The sequence below is a fragment of the Vulpes vulpes genome, chromosome 12 (assembly GCF_048418805.1).
Source record: "Vulpes vulpes isolate BD-2025 chromosome 12, VulVul3, whole genome shotgun sequence".
In the NCBI taxonomy this organism is placed as follows: domain Eukaryota; kingdom Metazoa; phylum Chordata; class Mammalia; order Carnivora; family Canidae; genus Vulpes; species Vulpes vulpes.
Window position 1 is genome coordinate 134,403,990 of NC_132791.1, and position 16,011 is coordinate 134,420,000.

The window sequence follows — 16,011 nt, forward strand, 5'->3', positions numbered from 1 at the left end:
ATGAGAGACACAGACAGAGAGAGGCAGAGACATAGGCAGAGGGAGAAGCAGGGTCCCTGCGGGGAGCCTGATACGGGACTGGATCCCAGGACCCCGGAATCACGCCTGGAGCCGAAGGCAGCTGCTCGGTCACTGAGCCACCCAGGTGCCCCCAGATATGGACTTTAAAACTGGGCTCTGCCACTGTCTGGGTGTGTGATTTTAGGGACTATGTAACTTCTTTGTACCCTGTACTACATCCTGAGCAGAGCAGGAAAATAAACACGGCTTCTAGGATGCAGCTATGTTCAGTTGGCAGAGACTGAACCAGAAGGAAAGACTAGATGCAGCACATGAGGCAGTGGGAGTCCAGGAGCAGCAGAGGGGAGCCCAGGCCCCAGCAGCCAGGCCCTGGGAGTCAGAGCAGAGGGAGAAGCAACATGGGGAGGTGCTGAGAACGAGGGTAGGTGGTGCAGTGCCCACCAGGCCCCATCCTCTCCCTCTGGGGAATCACTCCCCAACCCCAGCAGTCTCCACCTGTAAGCATCTAAACTCATCCGTATAAAAAGTTTCAGCCTTTATTAAATAAAAAGGAGGTAGAAGACAGGTAAAAACAGGCCAGGCACCCCTTCTTCCAACTACACATATACAGGCAAACAGACAGACACAACCGAATAAGTGACAGGGACAAGTCAGGGGATGGCCTGGACGGCAGAGGGAGGCAGCATCCTCCGAGAGTGGGCCCGGACCCAAGGGTGGGCCGAGACCTGGGACAGGGGCAGCCGTTCTGAAGGGTTGTGCTTGAGTAGCTTGGAGATGAGGTCCTGGGCTCCCGTGGGTACAGAAGGGGGGAATTTCAGGTCCACCTGCAGAAGGAGAGGAAGGAGGGTCCCCTTAGCTCGATCCCAGCTTCTTCCTCCTTGACCACCCCCATTCCATTTGGAGAAATTACACAGGACCCCTGCACCTGCCAGCCCCTGGCCCCCCTAAGTGGGCACAAAGCCCCAGCCGGGCACCGGGGCACCCTCCCACCTTGACGATGCGCCGATAGGTCTCATTGTGAGAAGCACTCTCGAAGGGCGGGTTGCCCACCAGCAGTTCATAGCAGAGCACCCCGATGCACCACAGGTCCACCTTCTCGTTGTGCATGCGCCCTTCAATCATTTCTGGAGGCAGGTAGTCCAAGGTGCCGCACATCGTCTTCCTCCTGGGTGGGAGGGTGGGGGACCCGGATGAAGACCACCTCCCTCTCTTTCCCCAGCTGCCCAACAGGGAGCCGGACAACCCCAGGATGTGCCAGGGGAGTGTTTTGATCAAACTCTGGCAGGGCCCTTGGGCAGGAGTAGGGTGAAGATATAACCTGGAGCCCCAGGGGTAGCATTACACACCCTCTCGGCATTTCCATGGGGAGGGACGTGTCTTAAAATAATCAGATCTAAGGGCAATGCTCATCTTAGAATTAACGGGAAAACTGGGTGGGGACGCCTCAAGGTGCATCAGGCATGTCCTGCAGAAATGGACCAGGTTACACGTCTAGCTACAATACTGCTACAAGGTCATTACAAATGAGCTGGGCGACACAATGGGTGGGTCCCCCTATATACCAGGTAGGAAATCTGGGCAGCAGAATTGTGAGGCTCCTATTTTTGTAAGTCGAGTGCCACATCTATAGGTACGCGTGGACGAGCCCACACATGTCTGGGTAACAAGGTCTGGAGTGGTATTATTCTGAACGTCCCCCCACCATTCACACCGTACCTTAGGGAGGGGGCGTGCACGGACCAGCCAAAGTCAGCAATCTTCAGCTCTCCCTGGAGCCCCAAGAGCAGATTCTCTGGCTTTATGTCTCTGTGAATCACCTTTTTCCCGTGGCAGTACATCAGAGCATCCGCCAGCTCCTCCATGATCTGGGGGGGGGGGGGGGGGGGGGGCAATGAATGACAGCAGGTCAGCCAAGGCTGCCCGCCCCACAGCTCCACGCAGCGGACCCCCAGGCTCGGCCCCCTTGGAGGCCCCAAGTGCCCACCCTCCCCGACCGTGGCTGTTCGCTGCTCGTCAAAAGTGTGGCTCTTCTGCAGCTCCTTGTAGAGCTCCCCTCGGGGGGCATACTCCAGAATCAAGTAGATCCTTCTCCGGTCGTAGAAATAGTTGTAGAGACGCAGGATGTTGGGATGCCTGCGGGAGACAGGGACAGGGACTCAGGCGGCATCCTGGCCTAAGGAAATGGGAACGATGACAGTGGCAGGGGGGACACACTGGGGTCACATCTGGACCAGACCGGGAACAGTGGGGCTGGTGGTGGTGAAGGGGAGCCAGAGGTGGCTCTCTGGATTCAAGACTGGTTGGGGCTGGGAGCTTAGTGGGAGCCCAGAGGGGCTCTGGGACAGGTACAGAGCAGTCTGGATGGGGCAGGTTGGGTGAAAGAGGAGCTGGGGGAGGAGCAAAGGGCCTGGGGCCGGTGGCAGGGTAGGACTCATACTGCAGATGGGCCTGGATTTCAATCTCCCTGCGCAGCTGGTGCTCCACGCCCTCCTTTTCTATCTGAGACTTGAAGAGGACCTTGAGAGCCACGATGAAATGGCTTTTCTTCTCCCGAGCCAAGTACACATTTCCAAACTTGCCTTTGCCCAGAGGACGCCCAATCTCAAAGTCGTCGATGGTGAAGGACCGCCTGATTGGAGGTGGGGGGTAAGGTGGCCAAGTGGTGGCTGGTGGGTCCCCCGAGCTGGCCACATTCTCCCCTGTCCCCCAGCCCGCCTGCCCCTGCTCAGCCCTGCCCCTTTTCCCCAGGGAGTTGAGGATGAGTTAAGGATGGAATTAGGCTTTCTAACATCCCTGCATCCGTGCTCCTCCCCTGGGTGGCCACCTCTCTCATGTCCCACCTTCTCTTGTGCCACCCCAAGCTTGGGTACTCACATTGAGAAGTTGGGTATCCCACTGCTGTTCTCCACCACCTTCTGGCCAGGGGCAGCTAAGGAAGCAACAGGTGAGTTGAGGCCCCGCCTTTGACATTTTCAGCCCTGCACCCTCCCTGGAGACTCTAGTTGCCTCCCCTCAATCCTGTACTGCATCCCAGTTACCTGTGGGCTGGCCATTGGAGCGGCTCATGAGGACAAGTGCAGACGGGGTGGCGGGGTCCTTCCGGAGGACTCTCTGGGGCAGGGTGTTCAGGCCAGGCTGAGTCTGAGAAGGAGCAGTGGGGAGCTCTGAGGATGCCTTTGTCCTGGGCACCCAGCTGGAATGTGCTGCAAGCAGCATTTCAGTACTTGTGGTAGGGCCACCCAGCCAGCCACCCACCCGTCCCCTGTTCACAGAGGAACACTTGAGACCATAGTTTTGCTATTCAGCCCAAGGCCCCTCTGCTTCTCCCTCTGTATTAAAATGGGTTCTTAATAAGTGACCTAGGTTGGCCTAAGGTAATGAGCAAAAGATTCACCCCAACACCAAACATTTCACCTCCTTGGGCTGGCCCACATCACATTTTCAGGCATGAAACTGTCCAACCTCTATGGTACCATCCAGAACCCCACACTCATTCACCTCGCCTCCACTGGGGAGGTGAGGGCCAGGTAAAAAACAAAAAACAAAAAACAACAACAACAACAACAACAAAAACCCACCCACAATTCCAGGGGTGTTAGCAGAGACATTCTCACAGCCCCCTAAAAAACTGTCTAGGGGCACCTGGCTGGCTCAGTCAGTAAAGCACGCAACTCATGATCTCAGGCTTATGAGTTTGAGGCCTGTGTTGGGTGAGGAGATTACTTAAAAATGAAATCTTAAAAAAATAATTTAAAAAATTAAAACCTCAGTCTATTAAGGTTTAGATAAGGTCCTTGAGGTCTTGAATGTTACAATAGATTCCAATATTTACCCCTTTACAACAAGAGACTTTGCAGACACTGGGGGCTACTCTGGTGGCTCGGGACCACTTCTCTCTTGCATTTTCTCAAAATAATATACACAACTTTCTTGTGGGAGTGACCACTGTAGAAGTGACAATGGTTTCTCTTTCAGCCTCTTTCTTGTCAGCCTCACTAAGTGCTCCGTGAGGGCAGGAGCTGGTGGACGAGGGGACAGATGGATGCTTCAGGATGTCCCAGCCCCACAAACAGGGAGCAAAGCCTGTGAGAGCACCTTCCTTTTTCTTAGCCAAAAGAAGAAAGTCTTGTGCCCTAAAAACCCATTCCTGAGCAGCGATATCAGTACAGAACTTACAAATAAGCAAGTTGAACAAAATGAGAGTCCAGAAAAAGACCCACATATAGATGGGGCTTTTATATGATAAAGGCCTCATTTCAAATCAGGGGGTAGACGGTCCACTAAAAGGTCTCAGGACCACTGGAAAATAAACCGTTTTGGATCCGGATCTCACACCACTCACTCAAACAAATTCCAAATGATTAATTTAACATGTCCTGCATCTTTTAAACCTATAGTAAAAATCCGTTCAGGGTTTATCTCTATCTACTTCTTGTGTAGCCTATTTGTTCAGGACAAGGGTTGGGAATCACCGCCCAAGGGCAAACCCCCTTGCTCCAGTCCCAGATTTCGTTTGTATATATGACAAGTAGGCTCCAGCCCCGCAAAAGTCCTGACAGGCTGATCAGATTCCGGTTGGCAGCAGCGCCTGCCAGGATGTGGTTGCAAATGACCAGACCGGATTCTGCCGGCGAACTCTGGGGATCCAGACGTAGGGGCAAAGCGGAGACGACTGGGAGGGGTCGCCCTCCGCCAGACCTCAAAGCCCCAGGCAGGTGGGGTGCAAATCTCCACGCGGGTTGGGGAAGGGGCAGTGGGGAAGCCCTTACCGTCTGCCGGCCGTAGGGCCAGGGGTAGGCGTTCTCCTTCTGGGTCATCGTTAGAGGGAAGAGGGGAGGAGAGCTGGGCAGACAAGGGAAACAGGGTGGTAAGAAGCGGGGAAAAAAGGGAGCGAGAGAGGGAGGGAGGGGTTGGGCCGATCGAGGCGGAAGCGCGGGGCTGGGGCTGCTGAAAGGGAGCTGGTCACCTTGCTGGCTCATCGGGGCGCACCCGGGCGCTCGTCTCGCCGCCCCCAGCCCCTGCTCCTGCACACCCGCCTCTTCAGGACCCTCCCTCTGCCCTTGAGCTCCCAGGGGCCCCGCAGGTGCGCGCGGGCCGCCCAACGGACCCCCGACCTGCCCGATCACCTGTCCTCTCCCAGCACAAGACCCGCGAAGGGGAGCCAGCTCACCTGGAGCCCGTGGCACAGCCACCCCCTGGCCGCGGGCAAACGACTGAACCTGCCGGGCCGGGCCCCCGCCGAGGCCCTTTCAAATCTCCCGCCCTGGTCCCATTGGCTGAGCGCGCTGTCCACGCCCGACCCTCATTGGCTGGACACCCTGTGACGTAGACCTTGGGACCCAATCAGAGAGGCTGAATGCCAGAGGCGGCCCTCCGGGGTTCTGGCTGGGACGAGTCTGGGGCATCCTGGAGTCAGATGTTCGCCTGCCTTCTTTCCTTCACTTAAAATTTCCATATATCTGGAAGTTTTCCTCCTGTGCGTAAGAACTAGGGTTTTTGTTCTGGACAGATGGGAGAGTTCCTCATGCCAGCACCATTTGTTAAACTACCTTGCTCTCAGTGGGATTTAAACGCTCTCCTTGCCCAAAGCAAAGCACAGATTCCATGCAATCTCTATTAAAATTCCAAAGGCATTTTGTACAGAAATAGAAAACAAAAAAAAAAACAAAAAAAAACAAGACAAAACAATATTGCATTTGTATGGAGCCACAAGAGAACACAAAGAGCCAAAGCAATCTTGAGAAAAGACAAAGCCACAAGCATCACAGTTTCTTGATTTTGAACTACATTCCAGAGCTGTAGTAATTAAAACAGCCCGGTATTAGCATAAAAACTGCTCCGTAGATAAATGGAGCTGAATAGAGAGCTGAATAGAAATAAACCCACACATATATGGTCAATCGATTTTTGGAAAAGGAGCCAAGAATACACAACGGGTAAAGGGGTGGTCTCTTCAACAAACGGGGCTGGGAAAATAGGACAGCCACACATGCAATAAAAGAAAAGAAACTGGATCACTGTCTTACACTATGCACGAAAATTAACTCAGAATGGATTAAAGACTTGAACATAAGACCTGAAACCAAGGAACACCTAGAAAAAAACACAGGCTGTAGATTCCTCGACATAAGTCTTGGCAATATATATATATATATTTAAATCTGACACCAAAAGCAAAAGCAAGACTAAAAACAAATGAGAGGCTACATCGAACCAAAAGCTTCTACACAGCAAACCATCAACAGAACAAAAAAGCAATCTAGTAGTTGGAAAAAATATCTGCAAATCATATACCTGATAAGGGGCTAATATCCAAAATATCTAATGAACACATACAACTCAATGGCAAAAAAAAAAAAAATCGGATTTAAAAATGTGCGGAAGATTGGAATAGATATTTTCCCAAAGAAGACATACAGCTCACCAACAAGTACATGAAAGATGCTTAACATCATTCAGCACCAGGGAAATATGAATCAAAACCACAATGAGATATAGCCTCACACCTGTTAGAACAGCTGTCATCAAAAAAACAAGAAACAAGTTTTGGTCAGGATACAGAGAAAAAGGGACCCTTGTGTGCTGTGGTGGGAATGCAAATTGGTGCAGCCACCATGGAAAATAGTATGGAGGGCTCATCAAAAACTTAAAGACAGGACTACCATAGGATCTGGCAATTCCATTTCTGAGCATTTATCCAACAAAAAGGAAAGCAAAATTCAAAAAGATATCTGCATCCCCACATTCACTGCAGCCTTATTTACAACAGCCAGGATATAGAAACAACCAAATGTTTACAGATGGATGAACAGATAAAGAAGATGTGGTGTGTACATATGTATGTGTGTGTGTGTATCCTGGAATATTAGAATATTATTCTGCTATGAAAAATAATGTAATCTTGTGAGTCATAACAACCTAGATGGCCCTGGTGAGCATTATGCTAAGTAGAATCAATCAGAGAAAAACAAATAGCATAGGATCTTTCTTATGTGTGAAATCTAAAAACAAAACAAGGGAAGGTTCATGAATATGGAGAACAGATTGGGGGTGCCAGAGGTGGTGGGGGTGGGAGAAATGAGTGAAGAGGAGGTCAAAATGTTAAGAAGAAGAAGAAGAAGAAGAAGAAGAAGAAGAAGACGACCCAGATCATTATAGCAATAGCCAACTGATACAGATGTAAATGTTAGTTTATTACAGATGATTATACTGTTGAAAAAAGTAAGCTGAAACGTGTGTGGTATTATTTCTTCTACTATACTAGCAGGATAAATGGGGGGAGGGAAATATTCTTGAGGCCCCTGGGTGGCTCAGTGGGCCAAGTATCCAACCCCTGGCTTTGGCTCGGGTCATGATCTCAGGGTCATGGGATTGAGCCTCCCGATGTGATCTGTCCTGAGCATGGAGTCAGCTTGGGATTCTCTCTCTCCCTCCACCCCACTCTCCAGTGTGGAGCCTGCTTCTCCCTCCTCCTGTGTCTCTGCCTCGCTCTCTCTCTCTATCATAAATAAATAAATAAATAAATAAATATTTAAAAAAATAAAATAAAATAAAGTCTTGTGAGGCTCTTTCCAAACACTAATGTCATAATAGAGTTAATAAATACATTTGGGGGCCTTCTGTGGAATAAGTAGTGGGTATTTGTAACTGTCACCTGTCCAACACCCTTCCTCTTTCTTCAAACAACACCCTAACTTTGCTTTAGGGGACCACCTGCTCCCCGCCCCCGGCCTCCACTCCCCACCGCCCTTCAGGGTAGTCAGTTTCCAGTGTAGTCAGTTTGTTTCTCCCAATTCCTGGTCCCTAACTTCATGGAGACCTATTGTAATGGACCATGTGGTTATCTAGCTAGTGTCCATTCTCCCAGCCATTCCCACTTTCAGAAGACACCTAGAATTTTCTGGGTCTGAGAGGGAAGCTGACCCCATCGCAGGTCCAGGATTGGATGCTGATTGATTTACACCAGCCAACATATTTTATTCTGGGATGGTGGGTTCAGGAATCAGCATGTGACCCAAGTGACCCAGGGCATGGAGATTTTAGGATTCTTGTCCAGAATGTTGGGCAGAAACTTGTTTTCTCCACAAAGTCCACCTTGCTGCTGGTGGTGCTCTGGAAGGGGGCAGCCTGAGAATGAAGTTAGTTTTGGAGAAGGCCTGGGTCAGGAACCCAGGATCTTGAGGTGTTCCTCAGCCTCTGGATGCTTGTTTTGCACTTTCCTTATGGGAACCGGCAGGTCTCTTCCCTAACGCATTGACTTAAGAGTTTAGTCATTTGCTGCCAAAAGCATACTGACTGACACACATCCACAGACCTAGAGTGTTCTTAGCCATAGAGGGTGAATGAATGAGGCAAAACTACTGAGAGTCAATCGTTTGATCTACAAAAATACTATTTTCGTATGATTCAGCCAAATGTAAATCCATGAAGTTCTTATGGGTTTCTACATCACTTCGTAACTCTTTTGGCTGCAAGTTACAAAAAACCCAGTTAGCAGTGGCATGAACCATAGGGACCTGTTTTCTCTCACACAGCAAGAAGTTATCAGGTAGGTGGTGGTTGTGTTAGAGATGTGGACTGGCCTTTCTATGATTCTCTGGCATGTCCCTTATGATTGCAAGATGGCCATGAAAGTTCTCTGCCCCTTTTATCAGGACGGGGAGAAGCCTTTCTAGACATACGCAGTAGATTTCTCATTTGTCAAAAATGTGTCTCATGACTCTTGCAGCTGCTAGAGTGAAAGTGGTAAGGGGTGGTGGCAGACTTATGTGTGTGCCACAGAGGCTTACAATTTCATTCTGGGGAGCCCGAGATTAATATTAAAAAATCAGAGATCTGGGGCACCTTGGTGGCTCAGTTGGTTAAGCTGCCAACTCCTAATTTCAGCTCAGGTCATGATCAGGTCCTAGGATGGAGCCCCATGATGGGCTCTGCTCTCAGCCGGGAGTCTGCTTCTCTGATCCTCTGATCTCCGCCCCCACCCCCTCCGCCCCATTCTGTCTCTCTCTCTCTCTAAAATAAATAAAGTACCCCCAGGGTACTTTATTTCTCATGACCTAGTGAAGGGAGATTTTTCTGGAATCAGTGCCTGGGTGGGATATGCCTGATAGACCCAATACAGTGTCCCTGCCCCCCGCCCCCCACCCCCCACGTCTTTAAATTCCTACTTGCACATTATGCCAGAAGATATTTGGCCTTTCAGGAATATTTGATGGGCCAGCATAGCATCGGGATTCGCATTATTCACAAACAAAACAAAACAAAAACTATCTGTTCTATCGGCTAGGCAACTATCAGCTGCCCGTTCAAGTTAGTGAACAAAATCTCTGTTGTTTATCCCAGTTCTTCTCGAGGTGTCATGAGGAGCTGTCAACTGTTCTTGCTAGGGTTGAATTTTTCCCAAGACTAGGAAGGGTTAGAATTGGCTTGTGATCCAAAGGTCAGGGCAGATGATTAGGATATTATAATATTCAGGAGGCACCGATGTTAGTCTCATTTATTTCTGAGAACGGAATATCCCCTGAAGAAGTTCCGAGATGTGAATTCTCATCATCAACCAATAAGTCTCTTTCAGGAATGAGTAGACTCAGAAGGGTCTGGAAGAGTCATGGTGATTGATGCACAACTGCATGATACACTACAAACCCCTGCATTGTACACATCAAAATGGTTAAAATGGTAAATTGTAGGTTAAGTGTACCTTACCACAAAAAAAAAAAGTGTATCTTACCACAAAAAAAATTATGAAATATTTCAGATATCAAGAACACTTTTTAGGGGATCCTTGGGTGGCTCAGTGGTTTAGCACCTGCCTTGGGTCCAGGGCTCCTGGAGTCCTACATCAGGCTCCTGCATGGAGCCTGCTTGTGTCTCTGCCTCTCTCTCTCTTTGTGTCTCTCATGAATAAATAAATAAAATATTTAAAAATAAATAAGAATATTTTTAAAATAATACCTTTTAAAAGCATAACTACTGGGCAGCCCTGGTGGCGCAGCGGTTTAGCACTGTCTGCAGCCCAGGGCGTGATCCTGGAGACCCTGGATTGAGTCCCACATTGGGCTCCCTGCATGGTGCCTGCTTCTCCCTCTGCCTGTGTCTCTCTCTCTCTAGCTGTGTCTCTGAATAAAAAAAAGCATAACTACTAAAAAAAAGCATAACTACTGTTCAATTCTTTAAATATTAACACATTTTGCCCTATTTGCTTCTGGTTTTTTAAAAAGTGAAATAAAAGGTATACGGGTAAAGCTCCAGGGCAAAATTTTAAGAATTAACTCTATGTATATACAGTTTCTGTGCCATTTTCTATTGTCTTAAAAAAAATTCCTGTTAGAGGTAATCAGAGCTTCTAATTCTATTCTCCACATCATTTAGCCTCCTTTTTCACATCTTAATTACTTATTTATCTTAAAGATGTATTTTTAAGTGATCTCTACACCCAATGTGGGGCTCGAACTCACAACCCAGAGAGCAGGAGTTGTCACATGCTTCACTGAGTAAGCCAGACCTGCCTCTTTTCTGTGCTTTTCTTTTTATTATTTTTTTCTTTTTTCTGTGCTTTTAAAACTTCTTGTCCCTCTGTTCTGTGTCTTGGGTCAATTCGTGAATTTTTTTTTTTTTAATAGCTAACTCTCAACCAGATTGTGCCCAGTTTCTTTCTTTCTTTCTTTTTTTCTTTCTTTTAAGATTTATTTATTTATTCATTCAGAGAGAGAGAGAGGCAGAGACACAGGCAGAGGGAGAAGCAGGCTCCATTCACACCTGGGCTGCAGGCGGCACTAAACCGCTGTGCCACCAGGGCTCCCTGTGCCCAGTTTCGAATGTAAGACAGACTTATTTGGTGACATCTGTCATTCATGTGTAAGATTTCTAATGAGTTGATTGCAAGTCAAATGCAAATGATTTTAATTGCAGTTTTGACTTTTTGTCTCATGATTTGATTTTGTTATTTACCTTTTTATATACCAGGACCACACTTGCTTAAGATTCTTTGTCAGACTGCTCCATACCCTTATTTTCATTTATGTTCCAATGATTGTCTCTGTTTCAATTACGTTCTCGCCATGAAACTTCATCTGTTTTGGGATTTGCGTTTGTAACTTCCTCTTGGCTGGAAGAGCTTTTAGTTTTTGTGGTTTTCTCTCTCTTTCTTCACTGTCACTTCTCCCTGAGCTATAATTTGGCCATTGCTATTACCTTTCCTCCTTGCTCCTAGATCAATCAAGTTTTTTTTTTTTTTATAAAATTGTTTTTTTAATTTATGATAGTCACAGAGAGAGGGGCAGAGACACAGGCGGAGGGAGAAGCAGGCTCCATGCACCGGGAGCCTGATATGGGATTCGATCCCGGGTCTCCAGGATCGCGCCCTGGGCCAAAGGCAGGCGCCAAACCGCTGCGCCACCCAGGGATCCCTGATCAATCAAGTTTTAAAAAATATTTACTTTTAAGAAAGATTTATTATAAGAAAGGGAGGGGGAGAGAGAGAGAGAGAGAGAGAGAGAGAGAGAACCCACACAGGGGGAAGGAGAGGGAGAGAATCTCAAGGCGACTCCTTGCTGAGCCCAGGAGTCCCATGCAGGACTGGATCTCATGACCCGGAGATCACGACCTGAGCAGAAACCAAGAGTGGGAAGCTGAGCCTCCCTGGCACCCCCAATCAGTTCTTATAATGATATTTGGGGGCTCCTGCCCCTCTGTGATACCGAGGGTATCTCAAATGCAATCACTGATGAGAGGGAACATTGTATGTGTTTCTAGTCTTGGGGCTGCACCTGAGTCCCCCCTGCCTTTTCGCACCTGCAGCTCCAGGCAAGGAGTTGGCTGTTTTTTACAGCCTCCTTTTCTGACACAGGGACACCACTGCAGCTTTGCCTTCCCTCCCTGTCTCCAGTCAGTCCCTGTTTTCTTATAAGACCTCAACAGCTTGCTGCTGCTGCACACTTGTTGGCCGGGAGCTCTGCAGACCTGTACCATCAGCCTGGTTCAGGGCTTTGCATTTGGACCACTGAATTGTTCATTTCTAAGCCTAGCTATGGCCTTTTTAGCTCACTGTATTTTAGATTTCATCTATCAGTGCTACGTATTTGGCAGGGTGGGAGCTCACTGTGTTGTTTCTGCCAAAAATCCAGGCTTTTGCCCAACACCACATTTTCTGGATGGGCCCTAAGTTGGTCTATGAAGGATGGTCAGTGATGGGGAGCATGGGGTGCATGTCTGCAAGAGAGAGGCAAGACTCAGCTCTAGTGGCTTGTTACTGTGTGAACGTGTAGCCCAGGTGTGAACAGATCTTTCCATTTTTAAAGAGAAGCTAGAAATCTAGATACACATGTAAAATTTACTGAGCTGTTACTATTGGCACCAAACACGTCTGTGGACTGGATTTGGTCTATAGGCTAGAAATATTCCATCCCTAATGCCAGGGCTCTTCCAGACTGTAAACCACCCTTTGCAACCATCCTTCCCTCCCTGGGGCCACCAAGCTTTCCTGGTCACTCCTCTGGTGGGCTTTTAGGGAACACCAGGCATCAGAAAGTCCATAGACTTGGGTGTCACAGGTGAGTCTCTGAGCCTACCCACCTGCAATCTCTGTCACTTAGCAAACGGCTCAATCTTTCTGGGTGTCACCTCTAAAATGGGCATAGTTTGGGCCATCTGGGTGGCTCAGCAGTTGAGCATCTGCCTTGGGCTCAGGGCGTGATCCCCAGCCTGCATCTGGCTCCCTATGAGGAGCCTGCTTCTCCCCTTGCCTATGTCTCTGCCTCCCTCTCTGTACCTCATGAACAAATAAAATCTTTAAGAAATAAAAATAAAATGGGCATAGTTCTACAGCCCTGCAGGGCCGGTGTCAGGACTAATTGAAATAAGGTCACTAAAGCACTCAGCACCCTGCCTGGCCCACAGCAAGCCCTGTGGGTCAGCTATGGTTATGATTAACACATCCCCTGGCCCCAGTGGACGAGAGAAGGATCTTCCTTATGAATGAATGTCAGCTAATAAATGTTGAATGCAAGACAGAAAAAAATAATTCCCCATTTTTTATCTCCTAAAACGTACTCTGCTTAGGGTGGGCAGTGATGGGTAGCGGGGCTGCCTGCAGCCCCGGTCACAAGCCTTCCGAGGCAGGGTTGCAGGAGCTCCTGGGTTGCTTCCTAAGTCATCAGCAATCCCCATATGGAGCACGCACAGCTCGGCCGTGAGGGCGGACTCCCTGCCTCCGTCTTTGCACAGGTGACACAGCGACCACTCCAACAGAGTGGAGTGGCTGGAGCACCCGGACAGCGGCACAGTGTCCAGCCTGCGAGCAGGCGCGTGGTGCTGAGCCCGCCCAAATTCCTCTTCTGCAGCCCAGGCCTGGTCCCTCCAACGGAGGCCCTGTTAGTTAGGAAAGAGATGTCCAGGAAGAAATTTCCCCCTGGGAAGGAGAAGGCCTATGGAGTAGCTGGCCTGCATTCCTCTGCTCCCTTCGCCTCCAGGCAGCAAAATTGCACGGCTCCAGGCTTCTAGGGACATTTAGGAAGTCTGGGGAACATCTGCATTTAGTTATTTAATTGCTACTTATAATAATTATCAATTCTTGCCACACCCTTTCCAACAAAGAATCTCTATTGCTCCAAGTACCCTTTCTGAACAAGAACTCGAGGCTGTTCCGTGAACAATTTGCGTTAGGATACCTAAAACATCTATGAGACTAAAGGTATCGCTATCCGCTGATTTGACAAAAACAGTGCAGATGCAACATTAATTCCTAAATTTGTATTTAGAATATTTAGAAAACGCATACATTTCGGGGGAAAAAACCAAAACCTTAGAGGCGCCGGAGTTAGTATTCTTTTGGTACAATGAAACGAATTTCAACCTCCTCTTCCTTTGCCCGAAAGGAAAATACCAAGGCAAATCGAGATAACGAAAACTGCAACGTTTCGTGACCCCGACGTGATTTGAACACGCAACCTTCTGATCTGGAGTCAGACGCGCTACCGTTGCGCCACGAGGCCCTCTAGCGTCCGCGGCGGCCCGGTTCTCGTGAACAGAACTATCGTCAGCAGCAGGGGGCGGAGCCAAAGCCTCAGCCCCGCCCCCCCGGGGGTTCAGCCCGCGTCACCTCCGGAGCCGTGCGCGGTCACCTGGGGATGGAACCTCGTCCTGTGCGCAATCTATGCTTAGAGGCTCTTGGCGCATAGCCCAGCTCTTTAACCTCAGGACCCACAGAGAAGCGGCTAGTGTGACTTATTTCCGGGGGTGACAAAGCCATCGCGGTGTCGCTGCAGCTCTGGTCCCTCCCCTAAAATCTTAAATGTAACCCCGGTTTTATCAGCGACTTAGAAAGCCCCTTTCACTAGGTCCTCGGAATCTTGCTTTGTCGTGTGTCGGCTGTGCGCGGTCAAGCGCTGTCCCTTCCGGGGTGACAGGGGGGTCTCGGGTCCCCTTGGGTCTCCCCGCCTGGTCCACACCCACCCACCGCTCCGCCTCGCGCCTGGGCACGCACTGAATTCTTGACGTGGGAAACAGGGGCTCGCGGCGGGCGTTGGTGGTATAGTGGTGAGCATAGCTGCCTTCCAAGCAGTTGACCCGGGTTCGATTCCCGGCCAACGCAGCACTTTTCCCCCCCGACCCGACAAACTTTTCAAAACCTCGCGTCGGGATGGCTTTTCCGTGGGGACCCTGTGGCCCAGTCACCGCCTGCGCAGGGGGCTGCACGCCCAGCGGAGCCCCGTGACGGTGCGCTTCTGTCCTCGCTCCGACCGCGTCATTCACTGAACGGAGGGGACCGAGGGCTCATTCGGCAGCACGATTCACATGCAAGTTGCTTGAATGCAAAACACAAACTCGAACTTTTAGAATATGAGCCCGAGCACCAGCTATCCTCTCTACTTTGTGCCTTCCCGTTCTCCCTTCTTTTTAAAGAAAATCTCTACCGCACGCCCTGGGACGCATACTTCACCGTGAATAGGATTTTATCGTAGGACTAGAAGAACGAAAGAAAGCAAAAAGCACACCGCTTCTCCCCGTCGGGGAATCGAACCCCGGTCTCCCGCGTGACAGGCGGGGATACTCACCACTATACTAACGAGGAAGGAGCTGAGGGAGGCGCTCTCCGGCTCGGGGATCTGGACCCGTGGCCGCGATCGGCCGGGGCTTGCACCCTTCCTGCCGCTTGGGAAGAGCCAGCCGGAGACCCCCCCCCCCGCTCGCCCTGGACCGCCCCCAAGCCCACGGAGGCCGAGTCGTGGCGGGTCCCGGCCCGTTCCGCTCCCTGTCATCCGCAGCCCCGGCCCCCTGGGCCCGGCCCCGCGCACGAAGAAGGGGGCGGGAAGGCGAAGGGCTGGACCAGGTCGGTGCGCTCTCCCCGTGCGCGCCCCCCGCGGGCAGGCCGGCCGGGCTGTGCGCTCGGAGCAAAAGAGCTCCCGGCGAACCTGCTCCAAGCTCTGGCCGGTCGCGCGGGGTTTGCGGGGAGGCCTGCGCGCGGCGCCGGTCCCTTCCCCAGGGCCTCCGGGCGTCCCGGTCTCCGCCAAAACCAAAGTAGGGCTCGTCCGGGATTTGAACCCGGGACCTCTCGCACCCGAAGCGAGAATCATACCCCTAGACCAACGAGCCGACGTGAGAGAACGCTCGCGGACGCCTTTAGAGGTCGTAGCAGGCCCGTTGCGGTCCAGGGCCACGGCTCGCGGTGGGGGCAGCCTGGCGCGCGCGCGGGGACCACCCGCCCCGACGCCGCCGACTCCCGAGCGGGCTCTGGGGATCTGCGCGGGCGCCCGCGCGCTCCGACTCCTCCCAGGAAATAACGTCGGGGAAGTAGGAGGGAGTGGTCTCGGCCTCCCGCGTTCCCCTCCCTCCCCGCGCAGCTCTCCGGGGCTACCTGCTCGCCGTGCTCACGGTCTCCGTCACCTGGGGTCTCGACTCTAACGGGCCGCGCCCGCCGCCCTGGGACCCAGTGCGCTGGCGCAGAGGTGCCTGGTTGGGGACGATGAATGAGCCCTGAGCTGCCTAGGTGCA

At 50.8% G+C, this 16,011-nt stretch overlaps 1 protein-coding gene and 4 non-coding genes across 13 annotated transcripts in view; 1 reads left to right on the top strand and 4 right to left on the bottom strand.

Annotated features, from left to right (window-relative positions):
• Positions 1-539: 539 nt before the first annotated feature.
• Positions 540-16,011, bottom strand: part of AURKB (aurora kinase B) — an 18,959-nt gene continuing 3,487 nt past the window's right edge. Inside the window, exons 1-9 of one of the 9 annotated variants that reach the window (XM_026005453.2) lie at positions 15,596-15,772; positions 4,791-4,863; positions 3,060-3,162; positions 2,896-2,950; positions 2,459-2,650; positions 2,016-2,154; positions 1,738-1,886; positions 1,012-1,186; positions 540-845 (exon numbers count right to left, since the gene is read on the bottom strand). In XM_026005453.2, the coding sequence (XP_025861238.1) occupies positions 672-845; positions 1,012-1,186; positions 1,738-1,886; positions 2,016-2,154; positions 2,459-2,650; positions 2,896-2,950; positions 3,060-3,162; positions 4,791-4,838 (1,035 nt within the window). In that variant the 5' untranslated portion in view covers positions 4,839-4,863; positions 15,596-15,772 and the 3' untranslated portion in view covers positions 540-671. The other 8 variants (XM_026005454.2, XM_072730213.1, XM_026005455.2 and 5 more) reach the window with 8 other exon arrangements.
• On the bottom strand, positions 13,941-14,012 carry TRNAW-CCA (transfer RNA tryptophan (anticodon CCA)). Its single transcript has one exon. It is a non-coding gene; the product is annotated as a tRNA-Trp (tRNA).
• TRNAG-UCC (transfer RNA glycine (anticodon UCC)) lies at positions 14,540-14,611 on the top strand. The gene has a single exon. It is a non-coding gene; the product is annotated as a tRNA-Gly (tRNA).
• On the bottom strand, positions 15,020-15,091 carry TRNAD-GUC (transfer RNA aspartic acid (anticodon GUC)). The gene has a single exon. It is a non-coding gene; the product is annotated as a tRNA-Asp (tRNA).
• Positions 15,541-15,612, bottom strand: TRNAP-CGG (transfer RNA proline (anticodon CGG)). Its single transcript has one exon. It is a non-coding gene; the product is annotated as a tRNA-Pro (tRNA).